General features: G+C 44.4%; 1 protein-coding gene across 1 annotated transcript; it reads right to left on the bottom strand.

The window, feature by feature from the left end:
* Nucleotides 1-7,833: 7,833 nt before the first annotated feature.
* On the bottom strand, nucleotides 7,834-18,299 carry RDH12 (retinol dehydrogenase 12). Its single transcript, XM_032341715.1, has 7 exons — nucleotides 18,086-18,299; nucleotides 16,571-16,689; nucleotides 15,917-16,072; nucleotides 15,151-15,255; nucleotides 13,686-13,895; nucleotides 12,104-12,293; nucleotides 7,834-8,688 (listed from the first exon to the last, which is right to left on the bottom strand). Exons 1-7 carry the CDS (start codon nucleotides 18,151-18,153, stop codon nucleotides 8,586-8,588), a joined length of 951 nt encoding a protein of 316 aa, XP_032197606.1. The 5' UTR covers nucleotides 18,154-18,299; the 3' UTR covers nucleotides 7,834-8,585.
* Between the last annotated feature and the right edge of the window lie 306 nt (nucleotides 18,300-18,605).

Genomic DNA, 18,605 nt, shown 5'->3' with positions numbered 1-18,605 from the left:
GTAGTCACCAGGGGCGCCTGGGTGGCTCAGTGGTTTAAGCCACTGCCTTCGGCTCAGGTCATGATCTCAGGGTCCTGGGATCGGGTCCCGCATCGGGCTCTCTGCTCGGCAGAGAGCCTGCTTCCCTCTCTCTCTCTCTGCCTGCCTCTCCATCTACTTGTGATTTCTCTCTGTCAAATAAATAAATAAAATCTTTAAAAAAAAAAGAAGTAGTCACCATAGGAGTGCCTGGTTGGCTCATTCAGTTAAGCATCTGACTCGATTTCAGTTCAGGTCATGAGTTCAGCCCTTAAAAAAAAGAAAAAAAAAAAAAAGAATTTGAAGTGGTCACCATAATAAGCATAGCTACCATCTGTCACCATACAAAGTTGTTACGTATTGACTATATTCTCTATGCTGTGCACTAAATCCCCATTATTTATTTATTTTATAGCTGGAAGTTTGTATCTTTTTATCTCCTTGACCTATTTCACCCATCTCCCCCCCACCTCACCTATGGTGCCTACTGGATCTCTGTATCTGGGCCTATTTCTGTTTGTTCATTTGTTTTTAAGTTCCACATATAAGTGAAATCACATGGTATTTATCTTTCTCTGTCTGACTTATTTTACTTAGCATAATATCCTCTAGGTCCACCATGTTGTTGCAAATGATAATATTTCATTCTTTTTTATGGCTGGGTAATATTTCATTGTGTGTGTATACATGTATACATGCATGTATATACATGTATATGTGTATACATATACTATACATGTGTATACATCTGTTCGTGTATTTATACCTATACATATATGTATATATAGATGAATGGCTAAAGAAGATGTGATATACATACATATAATAGTATGCTATATGCATATATACTATTTATGTGTATATATGTGTATATATGTATATATACATAATATGTATATGTGTGTGTATATACATATATTATGTATATGTATATGTATATGTATATGTATATATGTATATATGTGTGTATATATACATATTATGTATATATATGTATATACATATACACATATATGTGCATATACACTATATATACACTATATGTATATATGTATATATATGTATATATACACTATAGTGTATATATACATATATGTGTATATGCATATAGTATATATACTATATGTGTGTGCATGTGTGCATGTTATATGTACATACTATAATACATATATGTATACAGATACAGATACTATAGAATATATGTATATAATATATGTATGCATATATATGTGTGTGTATATATGTTTTGTATGTGTGTATATGTACAAATGTACATATGTATATATGTGTGTGTATATATAGATAGATGAATGGATAAAGATATGTATATATCACATTTTTTTTTAAGATTTTTATTTATTTATTCGACAGACAGAGATCACAAGTAGGCAGAGAGGCAGGCAGAGAGAGAGAGAGAGGAGGAAGCCTGCTCCCTGCTAAGCAGAGAGCCCAATGCGGGGCTCGTTCCCAGGACTCTGGGATCATGACCTGAGCCAAAGGCAGAGGCTTTAACTCACTGAGCCACCAGGTGCCCCTATCACATCTTCTTGATCCATTCATCTGTCAGTGGACACTTGGGTTGCTTCTATATCTTGGCTATTATAAATAATGCTGCAATGCACATAGGGGTTCATATATCTTTTCAAATGAGTATTTTTGTTTTCTTCAGGTAAATATCCAAGTAGAATTGCTGGATCATATAGCATTTCTTTTTTGAGAAGTAGTTCTATTTTTAACTTTTTGAGGAACTCTGTACTGTTTTTCATAGTGATTGCACTAATTTGCATTCTCACCAGCAGGAAATCATTCATTTTAATTTCCAATGAAAATGTGAAAATACTGTTTTTTTTAAAAATGAAATTTATTTCCTATCAATTCCTCCTGGGGCAACCTCTTTTGTGTTTTCATTGTATATGATTTTAGACCTTTTTCTGTGGTTTTACAAACTTAGATATGTAACCACAGAAAATATCTGGTATCATGTCATATGTGTGTAGTCTTTAAATATAAATCTACACAGTCATCATTCTGCATTTCATCAATTTCTCCAATAATGTATGTGTATCTTCATATATGTATGTACATACTTTTTAATATAATTATTATTGGAGTAACTACCTCCAAAGCAAGTATACTAGTACTCTATTGTATGATTATATCAAAGATTAGTTTTCCCCAATTGGACATTTAGGTTGTATCCATATTTTTGCTAGTACAAAAGTGCCTCCTTGTGCATATATCCTAATGTTACTGCAAATATTAAGCAGAATTGTGGAATTGAAGTGGCTTCACCATTTCTTCCACTCACACCAGTAGTATATAATATTATCCACTTCCTAGATTTTGCCAACATTTTTTTAAAGATTTTACTTATTTACTTGACAGAGAGACAAGCACAAATGGGGAGCGGAGGCAGAGAGAGAGAAACAGTCTCCCCATAGAGCTGGAAGCCTGAGTGGCGCTCGATCCCAGGACTCTGGGATCATAACCTGAGCTGAAGGCAGAGGCTTTAACCCACTGAGCCACCCAAACACCCATGTCTTATTCTTATTACGAACTAAAAGCTGTAGGGGCACCTGTGTTGTTCAGTCATTTAAGCACCCAACACTTGATTTCAGCTCAGGTCATGATCTCAGTGTTGTGAGATGGAGCCCTGTGTTGGGCTCATGCTAGGTATGGAGCCTGCTTGAGATTCTCTTTCTCCCTCTCTCTGCCCCTCCTCTCCTTCTCTCCCTCTTAAAACAAAACAAAACAAAACAAAACAAAAACATAGTAAAAGTTCTTTATATAATATATAACATAATATATGTAGTTATATATAATATAAAGTTCCTCATATACTATAATACTACCTCTTTGTCTGACATACATCTCTCACTGCAACAGATGTCATAGCAAGCTAACCAGATTCCCCATTTGAGTAATAAATACCTATACCCCAGATGCTGGGAGTGTTGGCAGCTGACAGCTCTCAGCTGAGTGTCTCTCTCTAGAACTTGTCCTCATCAAAAAGAGCCACCTTGCCCAGGTCATGCCCTTTCCCGGGCTCCCTGGAAGCTGCCCACATCCAGTGACTGGGCAATGTGGATCTCCAGAGAGAGAGAGAGCAGCGGGGAGAGGTAGAGGGTGAGGGACAAGCAGACTCCATACTGAGAACGGAGCCCAAGGCGGGACTCGATTTCAGGACCCAAGATCATGACCCGAGCCAAAACCAAGCATCAAATGCTAGACTGAGGAACCAAATGAGTTACTCAGGTACCCTCAGACAAGTTTTATTTTTAAGAAATTTAGGCCAGTCTCAGTTGAGTCAAAGGGAAAAATTTTCCTCACCTGGGCTAGTCTAGGGTTTCAGAGCATAACAAAAGCCAGGAATCATCAGACAGTGGGCCGGGGGCAGCCAGAGAGGCACCTAGGAGCAGAGAAGTCTGGGACCACTATGATCCCTGAGTCCTTCTCATCAGGAACTTGTCTCCTGTATCCTGAGGGGCACTCTGCCAGGCGGGAAGCCATACCCATGGCATGAGTAGGTGGAAAGAAAAATGACCTCTGTGTCATGGGAGATTCTAATGAGAAGCAGAGGTTGAATGGTAACTAGGTCATCAGCTTCCTAATGTTGCTTGTGCTGGGCCAAGGCCAGGAAAGGTTGCTTGGTTGTTAACTTGGGACAAGTCTCTTCTGGAAACATGACAAGAAGCCAGGACTGGCATTTGTTCCTCACCCAGGCTGAGCAGACTAGACAATGCTTTTGGTGATGAAGCCCGAACACACAGTGGTTCCAGGGGGTTGGTGCTGAGGGAGACTGCATGTCATGGAAGTGCCCGAAGGCCACAGGAGATGGTAGAGTCTGGATCCGAACAGGGGAACAACCATTGTTCTATATTATGAAAATACCAACAACATGTAAATCAATACCCACACCTAATTTTTTTCCTCATTTTTAATGTTCTTTGCTGCTCAGCTCTCATATATTTGTTGTCACTCCTGTCAGGTACAAACGCATCCAATAATTTAAAATAGGATAGGAAGGGGCGCCTGGATGGCTCAGTGGGTTAAGCCTCTGCCTTCAGCTCGGGTCATGATCCCAGGGTCCTGGGATCGAGCCCCGAATCAGGCTCTCTGCTCAGCGGGGAGCCTGCTTCCCCTTCTCTCTCTGCCTGCCTCTCTGCCTACTTGTGATCTCTGTCTGTCAAATAAATAAATAAAATCTTAAAAAAATAATAATAAAATAAAATAGGATAGGAAACTTCAGGTTTAAAATATATTCCCTGGCCATGGGCACCTGAGTGACTGAGTCCATTAAGCCTCTGCCTTCCGCTCATGCCGTGATCTCTGGGTCCTGGAATGGAGCTTCCCACCTCAAGTCTGCTTCAACCTCTGTCTCTCCCCACCCCCAACCCCATGCTCTCTCTCACGTGCTCTCACTCTCAAAAATACACATAAAATTTTAAAAAATAATAAGTATAGATGAATGAATATATATAATATATATTCATATTAATGAATATGTTGGATATATATTCATTAATATATATCTATATATACACATATATACACACATATATATACACATATATATATACACATATATAGATATATTCATTCCCTGGCCAAAAAACATTTCACAGACTTCTTTAAGTGAGAGGTAGTATAGCATCGTGGTGAGGAGCAACCACCCCAGCCCTGTGCCACTTTGAGCTGGCTGAGCTCTGCCATCTGCCAAGGATGGCAGGAAATAATGCACATTTCAAGTAGAGTCATTCTCTGGGAAGGAAAGGAACTGCCATACCAAGTTTTGATTGAAGAAGTTGCATTGGAGCAATTTCTGTGTTCTCCAGAGACCAGGGTTAGGTGATAACTCAAGAGGAAGGATTTCTCCACCAAACACCATGACCTTAAGGTTAGCCCTCAGCCCCCAAAGTTCCTAAGACCATTAAACAGGGGAGAGCAAAGTCCTTCCCTCTGGAGTGCCAGATTCTCATGCAAATTGCCTTCATCTGTCTCCCCAGCTCATCTAGGCCCCTGCTAGCATTAGGCCCCGAAGCTCTTTTTTTTTTTTTTTTTTTTTTTAATATTTTTATTTATTTGTTTGAGAGAGAGAGTGAGAGACCATGAGAGGGGAGAAGGCCAGAGGGAGAAGCAGACCCTCCATGGAGCTGGGAGCCCGATGTGGGACTCAATCCCGCAACTCCGGGATCATAACCTGAGCCGAAGGCAGTCGCCCAACCAACTGAGTCACCCAGGCGCCCCTAGACCCGGAAGCTCTTAAAACCAAGCTGCCATCTTGGCCCTGAGGTCTAGGCTCTGCTCCCTCACTATTCCCAACCCCTGTACTCCAGATTGGAGCTAAAAGCCCCTTGTTCCCAGCAACTGGCCCCGTGGCCCCCTGAGTACCTCAAAAAATATACAAAAAAGTTTTTTGGATTTCAGAGATTTGACACAAATCAAGAATAGCATGACCTTCATTAAGCCAATCACGCTAGCAAGTAACCTGGCAAACATGAAAAGTTTATAAAGTGTAATAAGCCCAAACAATTCTAAATGCACGTAATGTATATATTTCTGTGTATTTTAATGAGCAATCTTTTGAATGTGTTAGCATTGGGTTCTCTGTGAAAAGGGGTTCCACAGAAGACTCTTATTTATTTATTTATTTTTATGGACATATAATGTATTATTTGCTTCAGGGGTACAGGTCGTGAATCATCAGTCTTACACAATTCACAGCACTCGCAGTAGCACATACCCTCCCCAATGTCCATCACCCAGTCACCCTATCCTCTTTCCCCTCCTCCAGCAACCCTCAGCTTGTTTCCTGAGATTAAGAAGACTCCAATTTGATAAAAACGACTATATTTGAATGTGTGACAGTGGAGGAACCCAGCCTTGGGAACGAGTTTACTCAAGAGCCATACACCACCAATCCCAATACCAGTGTCGCCTGACTGTGGCGGCTAGACTCAGCTCCTTGCAGCCCCGGCATGGCTTTGTTTCTTCTGCCTACAGCCAGTCCCCTCTGACATGCATAAACATCCCCACCCAAGCCTACCCCTCTTGCCTCCAGGTGCCACGGCTTATTAGCGCTTAAAACTCACACAGGTGTGAGTCCTGTTCTCACACCCATGGTCTGCTTGTTCTTGCTGGACAGAGAGCAGCTCTGCGTGCTTGCCTTCCACAGCCCCTGCTCTTGGTGTTGGCTTTAAGCTTGTTCCTCCAGTCCAGAGGACACATCCAGGATCGTCCGTGCCCTGCACACTCTTCACCAGCCCTATCTCCCACCTTTGCATGGTCTTTGCCTGTTTTGTTTTTCCATCTCCTCTTTTTTTCCCCTTTATTCTTCACCAGGCTTTTCATCAGACCCAACAACCTGCGAGGCACAGATTGTGGGTCCCAGTAGTGAACATTCATTGGTTGCTTCCCCAATATTACCACCTCCGCTCCTTTGCCCATTCATGGTCCTGAATTAATGCTTGAATGTGTTGCTCCCTCTACCCTGGGAAGCAATAGAGCATAGCAATTAAGAGAACAGATTAATTAAGAGACCAGGAGTCAGACTACCTTCTATTCCGCCACTTACCAGCTGTACGAACCTGAGCAAGCTGCTCCACTTCCCTGTGCCTCATCAGTAAAATGGAGATAAAAATAGTATCTACCCCAGAGAGTTCAGGTGAGGGTAGCTAATCCTAATTAACATAAGTGCTCTGAGTTAGCTACTGTTCTTCCCCCTTGGTGGGGTGGATGGGATGACCCCCAGCTTAGGTGTGGATAATAATTGTCTTAAACCAATTAACAGAGCCCATCTGTAGTATTCCTTCAGGCCAATGAGGCACAAAGAGATTTGCTGGGGCTTCAGGAAAGAAAAGTTTCATATTTTTTCAAGACCATTTCTCTTTCCCTGATTTGCACGACCCAACAGTAAAAAGACATTGGTGAGACAAGAGAAACTTGAACTCCAAGAATTAACTTATATTCAAGAATTGTTAATGTTCTCAGGAGCGACAACAGCACTGTGGTTGTGTAAAAAAACAGAAGTTCTTATCTGGATACACCCAATAAAGTATATATCGGTGAATGTACAATGTCTGGAATGTGCTTGAGAATATCCCAACTCAGCCTACAGAGAAAAAATGTCACGGGGGAAACAGACAAGACTGACAAAACGTTACCCGTGTGGATGCTGAATGATGGGCAGGTCCCTGAGGATTCAGGATACTACTTGTTAGGCTTTTATCTGTTTGAAAATCCATGTGATAAAAAGGTTTTTTTTAGAAAAGTCTCCTTGCTATGGAGGGAAAGGGCATTTTTGATCCTAGAGGCCCTTTGGATCCAGTAGGACTAGAACCACTAGCGTGACTTTCTATGTCAGTCGAAAGATCACGCAGGTAGGTCAGCGCCTGCCTGCTCTTGGTGAACTTGAGCACTTGAGGCAAGAAGCAAGCGGCAGAGACATAGCATAGGAGAGCAAGGGAGGCCAGGAGAGAAAGAACTGCGATTTTAGGTGGAAGGCTTATCAGGGCTGGTCTTTCTGCATCTAGGTATCAAATTAAATGAAGTCCTATATTACCTCTGGCCTTAATCTGTACTGGAGATCAGCATCTGTGTGATTTAAGTTCCTCCTGTTACATCTTTGACAATAAAATGGGAGAGCTGGAAGAACCTACAGAAAATACCCAATGGAACCATCTGATTTTGCACCCAGGCACAATATTCTAAGAAGGTTATGGATGGATGGGTAGGGTGAGATACTACAGGAAGGCTGCCTTCCCCGCTTTGTTCCAGTTCTCCCTGGCTACCCTGACAAAATAAATAAGACAATAAGAATGAACACACAGTCTTTATTTCCTCTAAAATTTCAGGTAAAGAGAACTTTGTGGAAAGAAAGCATCTATGCAGTTGAAAATGAGAAGGCCCCAAATTACCCAATATTATGTCAATTATATCTCAATAAAGCTATAAAAAATTTTTTTCAATTTCTTAAAGAGAACCAGAAAGAGAAAATGGGAAGGGCCAGCTTCATGCAGTGGCTCCAGGATGCTCAGAGAAAGAAACCAAAGTCGACCAAGGATAAGCCAAGATTTTTCCAAGTTGAGTTGGTCTAGCCTCCAGAGTAGTGGTGATTAGTATCTCAAAGAGGAAGGAGATCAGCCCAGAGTTTGGGTCTACAGTCCCTGGAAATAAAATATATATCACTGATGTTTCGGTCACATCAGCTGAGCATGCTGGCTGGCGTTTCTGGTATTGGTGAGGAAACTGACCTAATTGCCCAGGCTCTTCCGTCATCCCTGTGCCCAGCCTGGCATCTGCCCAGTCCTCCTGCCCAGAGAGGGCAGCTGACTCTGCAAGTCTTGGAGAAGAATGCTCCATAGGTGTGAACATCTTGTGCAATGAACCAGCCTCACAAGAGAGTTGGGTGTGCAAAGGTTTCCAGAAGAGTCGGGAGAATCAGAGCAGGGCAGGATTCTCAACAGCAGCCAGCTAGGAGGATGGTCCTTCCGAGGGGTCCTTCTCCTTGGTCCCCTTTCAGCAAGGCAGGCACTAGGCCTGATAAAGCTATGGCTCTTCCACCAGCTCTACTCCCACTGGATTCCTAGAAGCTCACAGCTAACATTCCACAAGCGCTCGGCCGTTTTGTTATCTCGAGATTTCGGAGACACCCAGGCCTTCTTGCAGTCACTGGAGGGAAAAGAAAGAGCGTGAGCATCCAGGAGTGGAAAACGACAGTCTAGAAAACTTGATGGCCTCTTTCTCAGAATATATTTCTAAATGTGTAAGATATATCGGATGAAAAGGAACTAATGTATTGAAATGTGGTTTTAAAATATTTTAGATTGGTGCGCGATGGAGTGATACAGAGGCTTCTCCGTTAATGTATTCTACAACAGGAGCTTGTGCTGGGTCTAACAAGAGTACCGGCCTTTGCAGTATTGATGAGCAGAAGTGACCCAGTGAGACATCTGTACCAATTGCCATGTGACATGAAAATGTTTCGTTTTATTGGTGACAAAGTCACAGGTATCACTGCTGCTTCTGCAGTTTATGGCCTACGTTTGTCATCAAAAGCAATGTCAAATTTCAGGTGGAGATTAGTGAAATTGAAGATGCAACCATCTTCCCAAACAACTTCACAGACCGCTTCAATTCTATCTGCAGACCCACCTGTGCCCCATGAGCCCCATCCTCAGCACCCTGTTTTCTTCTGTTTGGGAGGGAGCAGAGATGGAGGAGGGGGCTAGTTGCATGAGGAGGTGGGGGCAGAACAGTGCTCACAGTGTTTTTCGTGCGTGTGTGTGTGTGTGTGTGTTTCTTTAAATAGGTTTTTTTTTTATTATAAATTTTTTTTTAAAGATTTTATTTATTTATTTGACAGACAGAGATCACAAGTAGGCAGAGAGGCAGGTAGAGAGAGGTGGGGGGGAAGCAGGCTCCCTGCTGAGCAGAGAGCCCGATGCGGGACTCGATCCCAGGACCCTGAGATCATGACCTGAGCCGAAGGCAGAGGCTTCAACCCACTAAGCCACCCAGGTGCCCCTAATTATAAAATTTCTGTATGAGCCTTGGAAAATGCAGTGCTTATAAGGAAGAAAGGCCCATTTACTTTTTCTTACACTCTTTTTTTTTTTTAAAGATTTTATTTATTTATTTTACAGAGAGAGATCACAAGTAGACAGAGAGGCAGGCAGAGAGAGAGAGGGAAGCAGGCTCCCCGCTGAGCAGAGAGCCCGAAGTGGGACTCGATTCCAGGACCCTGAGATCATGACCTGATTCAAAGGCAGCGGCCTAACCCACTGAGCCACGCAGGCGCCCTCCTACACTCTTGTTTGCTTTGCGTAAGAATATAAACTTTCTCTCTTCCTTTTACACAAAACTGGGATAATACTGCATCTAGGGCGGGGTGGGGGGAGGTTATCTTTCTCTTTCAACAAGAGAAGGTGTATTTTAATTAGACAAGTGATAAGACATATGTGATCTTTTAAAAATGTTTTAATAAGCAAATACCTGGACTAAAAGGTTGAAATCCTCCCTCACGCTCTCCTGACTCTTTCTCAAACTCCCCAGAAGTAACTACTACTTACGGTTTGCTGTGTATCCTTCCAGACCGTCTTCTATGTATTTACGATGAATACTTACATAGTTCTGTATTTCAGCTTTTTCCCCCACAATATGCTATCACCAACATTTTCCCATTAATCAGATATTATTTGGAAATATTTTACCAACTATAGAATATTTTATCACATATTTACAACAGTGATGTCAAACACCCAGATTTCAGGGTGGCAGTGTCTAAGAGAAATAGGATGTGACCCACAGGTGTAATTTTAAATTTTCTAGTAAAATTTTTCTTTTTAAAGATTTTATTTATTTATTTGACAGACAGGGACCACAAGTAGGCAGAGAGGCAGGCAGAGAGAGGAGGAAGCAGGCTCCCTGCTGAGCAGAGAGCCCAATTCGGTGCTCGATCCCAGGACCCTGGGATCATGACCCAAGCCGAAGGCAGAGGCTTTAACCCATTGAGCCACCCAGGTGCCCCTCTAGTAAAATTTTTAAAGTACATTTTAAAGAAGAAAAATAATTGGGTGGAATGAATTTGATTAATATATTTCATTTAACTCAATATAGATAATTTCAGTATAATTTCAATAATTTTTCAATATAAAAATTATTAATGAAATATTTCAAGTTTCTTTCCTCGTACTATGTCTTCAAAATCTGGTGCACATTTCATACTTCCTGCATACCCCATTTTGAACAAGCCCTATTTCAGGAGGTTGGTCGCCACACATGACTAGCGGCAGCCACCCTGAACAGCACAGCCTGCCAGCCAGACTGCCTGGGTTTGAATCCCAGGTGTACCACTTACAAGCTATATGACCTTAAGCAAGACTTAATTATTCTGTGCCTCAATTTCCTTGTCTGCAGAATGTGGATAATATTATTATTTACCTCCCTGAGTTGTGATGATTATATAAATTATTTCATGCAAAATATTTAGAAAAGTACCAAACACTTTCAAGAGCTCAAGCAACATTGGCTATTATTATTTATCCATTCTTCTATTTTTTTGAAAGATTTTATATATTTGAGAGACAGAGTGAGAGAGGGAAAGAGAACATGAGTGCAGTGAGGGGCAGAGGGAGAAGCAGGCTTTCTGCTGAACAGGGAGCCCGTCACGGGCTCATGACCTGAGCCCAAGGCAGGCGCTTCACCAACTGAGCCCCCAGCCATTCTTCTATTTTTGGGTACCGAGGTCATTGCCAATGCTTCACTTAATAAATGGTACACCAGGGGCGCCTGGGTGGTGCAGCTGATTAAGCAGCTTAGGTCTTGATCTTAGGGTCTTGGGATGGAGCCCCAGGAGGTCAGTATCCCCGCCTAGTGGGGAGTCTGCTACACCCTCTCCCCCTCTCCCCCCACTTGTGTGCACGCCCACTCTCTCTCAAATAAATGGTGCACCAATGAACAGCCTTCAACAAATGGGACAGAATAGCAAATGGGGATGGATCACGTCATGGAATGGGAAGGAGATTTAATCTTGGGCTTCCTCTTATTCCCAATCTCTGATTCCCCATTGAGTCTGTGGCAAGATTCAACAGTGAGATGTCTATTTCTGCATTCCAACAGATGGTACAATCTTGGCACCACTGGGAGAGAGTTCACTGTGGAGAGAGGTGACCTTGCCCCCGTGCTCTGTGCTAAGTGGTATAAACAAATTCATGAAAGAAATCAGCTAAAAGCTTCAAGGAGGAGAGAAAGGATCCAGAAGGCCTGTTACTGTTCTTTCCAAGACATAACCAATAGGGACAGTCCTTTCTAACAGCTCTCAGAAAGGTACAAAGCTTACCTGAAAATGTGGCACACAAGATATAAATCGGAAACATAAAAGCAACTCTTGCCTAGTTCCTAATGTAAGTTCCCTTGGAAAAGTAACAGCACTTGATTTGCAGGCCCAACCCAAACCTGGATTCCATGATCAGGCACAACCTTGGCCACCAGGGTGGGATGCAGAGCTTAGGGAGCCCTGTGCCCACCTCACCCCTCCACCCCCAGAAGCCAGGTGATGGAGCCAACCAGGACCGCCTCCACGCACCTGAAGTACTTGCCACTCAGCGGCTCGAGGCCCTCAGCCAGGGCACAGTGCAGGCTGGTCTGTGCCCCCTCCCAAGGCGACTTGATGAAGGGGGAGAAGAGCCTCCAGAGTAGGCACAGGAGGAAGGAGTGTCGGACCAGCTCAGAGCTGACGACGCCTGGGTGCACAGCATAAGTGGTGACCCCTGAGCCTAGGGCAAAGGAAGCACTGTTAGTTCAGGGGCTCATCCGAGCCCAAAGAATTAGCTCATCTCCTGCAGCAAAATGTACAAATGAGAAGAAACTCAGAGAACAAAACCCCAGGTTCAGAAGGTGCCTCTCCTAGCCAGGTAGAATCTGATAGGAATTAATTGATCTCTCCCAGAAAGATCTATAGCCTTCTCAGCCTTCTGTGCTTCATAAGGAGTGCTTGATGGAAGGAACTTCTATTTCAATGTCAACTTTACTCTGTGGCTTAAGTATTAATAATAGAAACAGCCACATGTAGTAGTAGTAGTAGATGGGGGAGGAGGAGTATCAATTATTAACAGTGGTATCCTTGAAATTTCTGTGGCAGGAGCTTAGGGGAAGCAACTAGTTGGAAGGCAGGAGGCTAGAACTTTGCATTGCAACTGCTGGGCAAGTGCGTTTTATGGAATATAGGTTGAGGGGTGTTGATGGAGATAACGGAGGTTAACATGACCTCAAGGCACCCCCTGTGCCTCTACTATCTTTAGTACTTATTATGAGCAAGGGCTATGCTACCTGCTTCACAGGCATTATCTCAATTATGATCATCATTATTATTTCTTCTAATAATTACCCTATTCTTCCACCTCCTGCATTCTCATGGTGAATACCATTGTTCCCAGACTCTGACTTATTCCTGGTGGCAAATGGTCTCCAGATTTGCAGGTGTCAAAGCCAAGCAGCTCAGTGAAAACTTCCAGGGAGCACAGAATCGTAGGATTAAGAGAAGACTCCCGCATTTTACAGCTGAGAGGATGAAATCAGGGAAAGTTAAAGGGACACGTCCATATACACATGTAGCTCTGTGTGGCATGGCAAGAGCTCAGACCCAGGGGCCTGACATCCAGCCAGAACTCTCCGACTCCAGGCAGTGGCAGCTCTGTAGCTTAGCTCACCAAATAGAACTTGGCAGGTGGCACACACAGAAGGAAGCCCCCTGAATTTAAAGCAGAGTTCCCACATGCCACTCCGGACTCCTTCCTTTGTGTGGCATCTAATCTCAGGCTGGCCACTTCTTCAAACCTCAGTTTGAATCCATGCAATAGTAATAATAGTAACTTCTCTGCCTGTTACAAGAGTTTGTTGTGAAAAGTCAAAGGAGATAATAGAGAGGAGATAAGATGGGACATGAATGTAAAGTCATTTTGCGGATTCCCAAACCCTCTTCCATTTTAAGCTTCCCAAGGACAAGAATTGTTTTTAGTCTGTTTACAATCTCATTCTCATTAGGGTATAAAGCTACCACAGAACAGTGCCTGTTTGACATCGTGACTTCAGAAGTTTCTGTGAACCTCTGATCTGAACAGAAGACCTTGCTTTTGCTACCTTAGTCCGGGCCCTTTCTGCAGACTTACCTTTAAGTCTCCTGGCCAGCTCCCGAGTAAAAAGCACATTGGCCAGCTTGCTGTGGCAATAAGCCAGACCTCGGCTGTAGTACTTCTCACTCTGGAGGTCATGAAAGTGAATCTTGCCAGCATGGTGAACCACAGATGACAGGTTCACCACCCGTGCAGGGGTGGACTCCTTCAGCCGCTCCAGGAGCAAGTGGGTGAGAAGAAAGTGGCCTGCAAGGACAGCCAGCAAGGGAGATTGGAGTGAGAAGAGTAGACTTTGTACCCGGGCTCAGAGGGTCGAAGCTGTTGGTAGGATTTCAGCAGCAGCTCACTATCTTCTGGGTATCAACAAATTATACACAGGGCAAATGATCAGTCAGTCTGACCTGGTGGATTCCTCAAGGCGAGGCCCAGAGCTAGACAATAGGTAAGGCAATACAGACTTAACCTGTATTTATTTGTCCCTCTGCCCTTTCCCAATCCAGCCACCTGCCACCTGCTGGCTTCCGACCACCCTTTGGTCATGATTCCCCAACTGAGTTTCCAGGTACTTTCATGTACAGAAGGAAGGATGGAATAGTCAGGGAAAATAATTTGCCTAGGACCAGAGAACATGTTCCATGATCTCACTAGAGCCATCACCTTGAATTCTGAAGCCAGCCTCATTCATACCTCAGGTCCTTAAGGTCTGCCTCTTCCATGGTCTGACCCTTGATTTTGTGGCCCTCTGTTACAGATGTGTTCCTCTCCAGCCAAACACCCTCCTGCACCTGCCATGCTTGACCCTGCTTGGCAAGCCTTGCAAGGCCCCATCTAAGAATGACATTCTTCTTCCTGGCATCTCCCAAGTTTTGGGGTTTCTTAGTGGTATGGGTAGGAGGATCTCACTTTTCTGTACTGGTCAGTGGAAAAATAGTAAAAAACCAGTAGGTCCAAAGGCCCCAGGATTCCAACTGGAATCCTGGGGTCTTTGAGGACCACTAGAGATTCTCAGCACTCATATAAGGTCACCTCCATACAGAAAACAAGATGGGATTTTCTTGCTTTTCAGTCACTCAAAAATACCTACCTGGGCACCTGGGTGGCTCATTTAGTTAAGCAGCCAACTCATGATTTTGGCTCAGGTCACGATCTTTGGGTCCTGAGATCAAGCTGTGTCAGGCTCTGTGCTCAGTGGGGAGTCTGCTGGAGTTTCCCTCTCTCTCTCTCTGATCCTCCCTCCCCTCTAGTACTCTACCTCTCTCTCTAAAATGAACAAATGAATCTTTAAAACAAAACAAAACTGGGGCGCCTGGGTGGCTCAGTGGGTTAAGCCGCTGCCTTCGGCTCAGGTCATGATCTCAGGGTCCTGGGATCGAGTCCCGCATCAGGCTCTCTGCTCAGCAGGGAGCCTGCTTCCTTCTCTCTCTCTGCCTGCCTCTCAGTGTACTTGTAATTTCTCTCTGTCAAATAAATAAATAAAATCTTAAAAAAAAAAAAAACTTACCAAGGTGGTTGACTCCCAAGTGGGTTTCAAAGCCATCGGCTGTCTTCGAATATGGACACATCATCACCCCTGCATTGTTGATCAGAATATGGAGCTGCTTTTCCTCTATAAAGCAAAACCAAGCAGACCCCGTCGTTAGCAAGGAGTCCACTAGCTGCCTGTTGCAATCCTGAGTATATTCTCCTTGCCCTTGGATCTATCTCGGTGATATTTAATAAACAGTCATTGGGTTTCTAAATTTAGCTACTGATATCTTCCGGGACACCACTCATTCATTCATTCATTCATTCATTCAGCAAATGTATACTGAGTATTGACTCTGGGCCAGGCCCACTTAGCTACGCACTGGACATAGAGCCATAAAGCAAGACAGATCCTGTCCTTCATGAATTTCATAGGCCTTGGTGGAAGCTAGTCATCTTCCAAGACACAGAAGAATTCTGGCAACAACACAACTTCATCTAGTGCCTGTGGCCACAGAAGGTTGAGTCTCAGGATGAGAGAAGAGAGTGACATCAGGGCCACACCTTGATGCCAAGGTGCAAGCCCAGACAGAGAGCCCAACTTTCCCATTGCAGAGGAAAAGGATGATAAGGATCCTGCCCAGCTTGTCCACTGCCAATTCCTTGCCCTGCTGGTTCAAGTGGCAGAACCTGTCCGGTGGGATCCATGGTGGCTCTGATGTAAGGGTCCCAAGTGGCACAGGGTGGAGCAGCCACTCCCACACCCAGCTTCTTGCTTTTCTGTCTACTCACGGGGGCCTTACCTGCCAGAAAGCCCTCAGCAAAGGCTCGGATGGATTTGGTATCAGATAGGTCCAGTTTCCGCACCAGCACCTGGGAGTTCTTTGTATCAGCTCGGATTTCACTGGCTGCAGACTCCCCCTTCAGTACATCTCGGCAGGCAATGTACACCCGGGCTCCTGGGGCCAAAGCAAAGAGAGGGCAATGCGTTCAAACCCTAAGCTGAAAAAGCAGACGTGAGCTTGCCACTGGGAGACAGGGCACTCTCCCAGCCCAGCCATCCCTAAACTGTGAGTGGCTTGATTCTGCCTTGGAATTCTCACTAGTAGAACTGCTCAGTCTCTTTGTTGTCAGCTTAACCCGAAGCTGGGAACCCTGGTCTTTACACACTGGCATTTAATGTTGCTTGGTACCTCCTCTTAGAATAACTGATTTGACCAATATTATACATGGACATCATTATTTCCCTTTATACCTTAGGGAAGGAATAGGGAGGAAAGTTTAAGATATGGAGTAAGTTGGTGTCAGAGCTGGACCTGAATTCTAGGTTCCTTGAATTCCTGAACAGAACTCTAAGCCCAGAAGGAAAGACAAGAAAATGTGGACAGACACCTCCCCTCCCCTCAGTGAGAAGGCAGGAGGCACTGTCCTATGAACACGGAAGGGGGAGGACTTGCCTCTGCGAGCCAGCTCTTTGGCCGTCTCCTTGCCGATGCCCGTGTTGGCGCCGGTGATGACCACTACCTTCCCGGGAAGCTGCACGTTTGATCTACAAACCCCACCAGCAAAGAACTTCCTATAGGCAAGGGAAACAAAAGCATTCATGCACCATCCTTCCCGATTCCAGACTGAGATCAAGATAAAATCCATTCAGCCTCCAAGAGAAATTTCTTTAAGTTGTCATCAGGCAACCCAAAGAAGCTAACCTTCAGGGGACACTGTTCTCCCACTGGGCATCCTGCTCATCACCTCAGGTTGGAAGGTCATGTGCCCAGAAACTACAAATGATCATTTGGACGAACTGAATAAGAGCTCTTTGAGCCAGGGCCAGCAGAGAGCTTCCTTGTTAGTTAACACAGATGCCTAGCTCTCATCTAGAGGTTCCCAGAGGTCAGCTTCCTCCTCTAACCTGCATTCAGAACATATGGGTGTTTTGTGGCATCAGTGGTCCTGAAGCTTAGGTCTTCAACCAGTATCAACGGTGAGTAATTGATTAACAGCATTCAAATACGACTCTTGGGCTGCTTCTCCAGTTTGAGAGAGCCAACACCTTTGGAAGTTTTCTGTCGTCCTGCTAGAGATTCCATTCTAGCCATTGGCACACAGAGAGAAACTTCCTTTTTTCAGATGTCTGCACAGGGAGCATCCTCTCATATAAAGTTGACTTGACAAATTCCAAAAAAGAGGATGGGAACAGGGCAGAACAAACATTTCCTGAGCATCATCTGACTACCAGGCACCAGGCTAGGCGCTTTCTGTAGAGAAATTATTTTAATCCTCTTGACCACTCTATCATTAGTCCCATTTTATAGTAGAGAAGACTGAGGGTCAAAGAAGTTCAAGTCGCTTGCTAATGGTGGCAAAATTGGAACTTAAGCCCAGGTTTCTATGCAAGGACCTAGAGCAACACTCTGTTCCTGTTATGTCCATTTAACCTTCTTCACTGTCAGCAATTTTCAAAATTTTCACTCAGAACACTATGACACCTCCAGATATCCCACAGCAGAAGACCAGTCCCAAATCATTAGCTGGGGGTAGTCTCAAAGGTAAAAGAGTTTGTTTCCTTTGCAAAATGCCTGGTACTTAACAATGAGTCCCTCAGCAACGACCTCCCATAGTAGCCCAGCAGGGCCACCTTGATCGTGGGCAGGGAATAAAGGACCTAGGGACCTTCAGAGAAACCTAAACACTCCCACCTCTGTTGTGTGTTCAGTGACCTCATAAGGTCAACCGCTCACTAGCATCAGCACTCAGACAAGCCCCTCTCTCCCAGCCCTGAGGTGCTTCCTTCCCATTTTCCACCAGGGTATTCCTAACGACCTCCTTCCTGCTTTATCTGCCCTGACCTTCCCTCCCTCAGCCTCCGTCCCTTTCTCTTCTTTCAGCAGCTGAGAACTCATCTACTTACAAGCTCCGTGTCTCCAATCCAGGGCTTTGCAAAATACTCCATGAGTTACTGAAATAAGACAAACCTGATGGATGGAGCTGTGAAGTACAGGAAAGAAAGGAAGGTGGTGAGCACTCCCAACATAGCCAGCATCTTTTCAACTTCTTCAGCCGCTGCCGCTTTAGCCAAAAGCAACTTGGGCTCCAAGTCTGGTTCAAGCTCCTGGTCTAACTCCAACTCCTGGCTGCTTGGCACTGCCTCTCCCTTCTCTAGCTCCTCTCGCTCCTGGGTGTTCAGCAGCAGCCTGACTCTATCTAAGCTTAGCCCAGAATCCTATTTAAATCCGAGAGCTGTCAGAGCACAGCCTGCTGGGAGATGTAGTCCTCAGGGAAGCCGACAGTGGAAAGACAGAACCTCACACTTCCTGGCAAAGAGAATGAGGGGAAAATAGAGCGACTACCCACCAACTCTCCACCCTCAATTGTTTCTCTTATCTAGGGAATGTGTTATCCTAACACCCCCGACCCCTACTCCTGCAAGACAGAATATTTTTAACTTTAGCAACCGACCCAATGATGTTTGGAACACAAATATGATTAAAATAG

This window comes from Mustela erminea, chromosome 5 (genome assembly GCF_009829155.1).
Source record: "Mustela erminea isolate mMusErm1 chromosome 5, mMusErm1.Pri, whole genome shotgun sequence".
Lineage (NCBI taxonomy): Eukaryota > Metazoa > Chordata > Mammalia > Carnivora > Mustelidae > Mustela > Mustela erminea.
This window is presented reverse-complemented; position numbering and strand designations above follow the sequence as displayed.

What these genes read in the sequence shown, in the direction of transcription:
- RDH12 (XM_032341715.1), bottom strand. Translation starts at nt 18,153, where the DNA reads ATGCTGGCTATGTTGGGAGTGCTCACCACCTTCCTTTCTTTCCTGTAC. An exon ending in GCTGGCCAGGAGACTTAAAG is followed by an intron (nt 12,294 to 13,685) that starts GTAAGTCTGCAG and finishes CCTTTGCCCTAG; the next exon opens with GCTCAGGGGTCACCACTTAT. An exon ending in CTGAGTGGCAAGTACTTCAG is followed by an intron (nt 8,689 to 12,103) that starts GTGCGTGGAGGC and finishes TTTTCCCTCCAG; the next exon opens with TGACTGCAAGAAGGCCTGGG.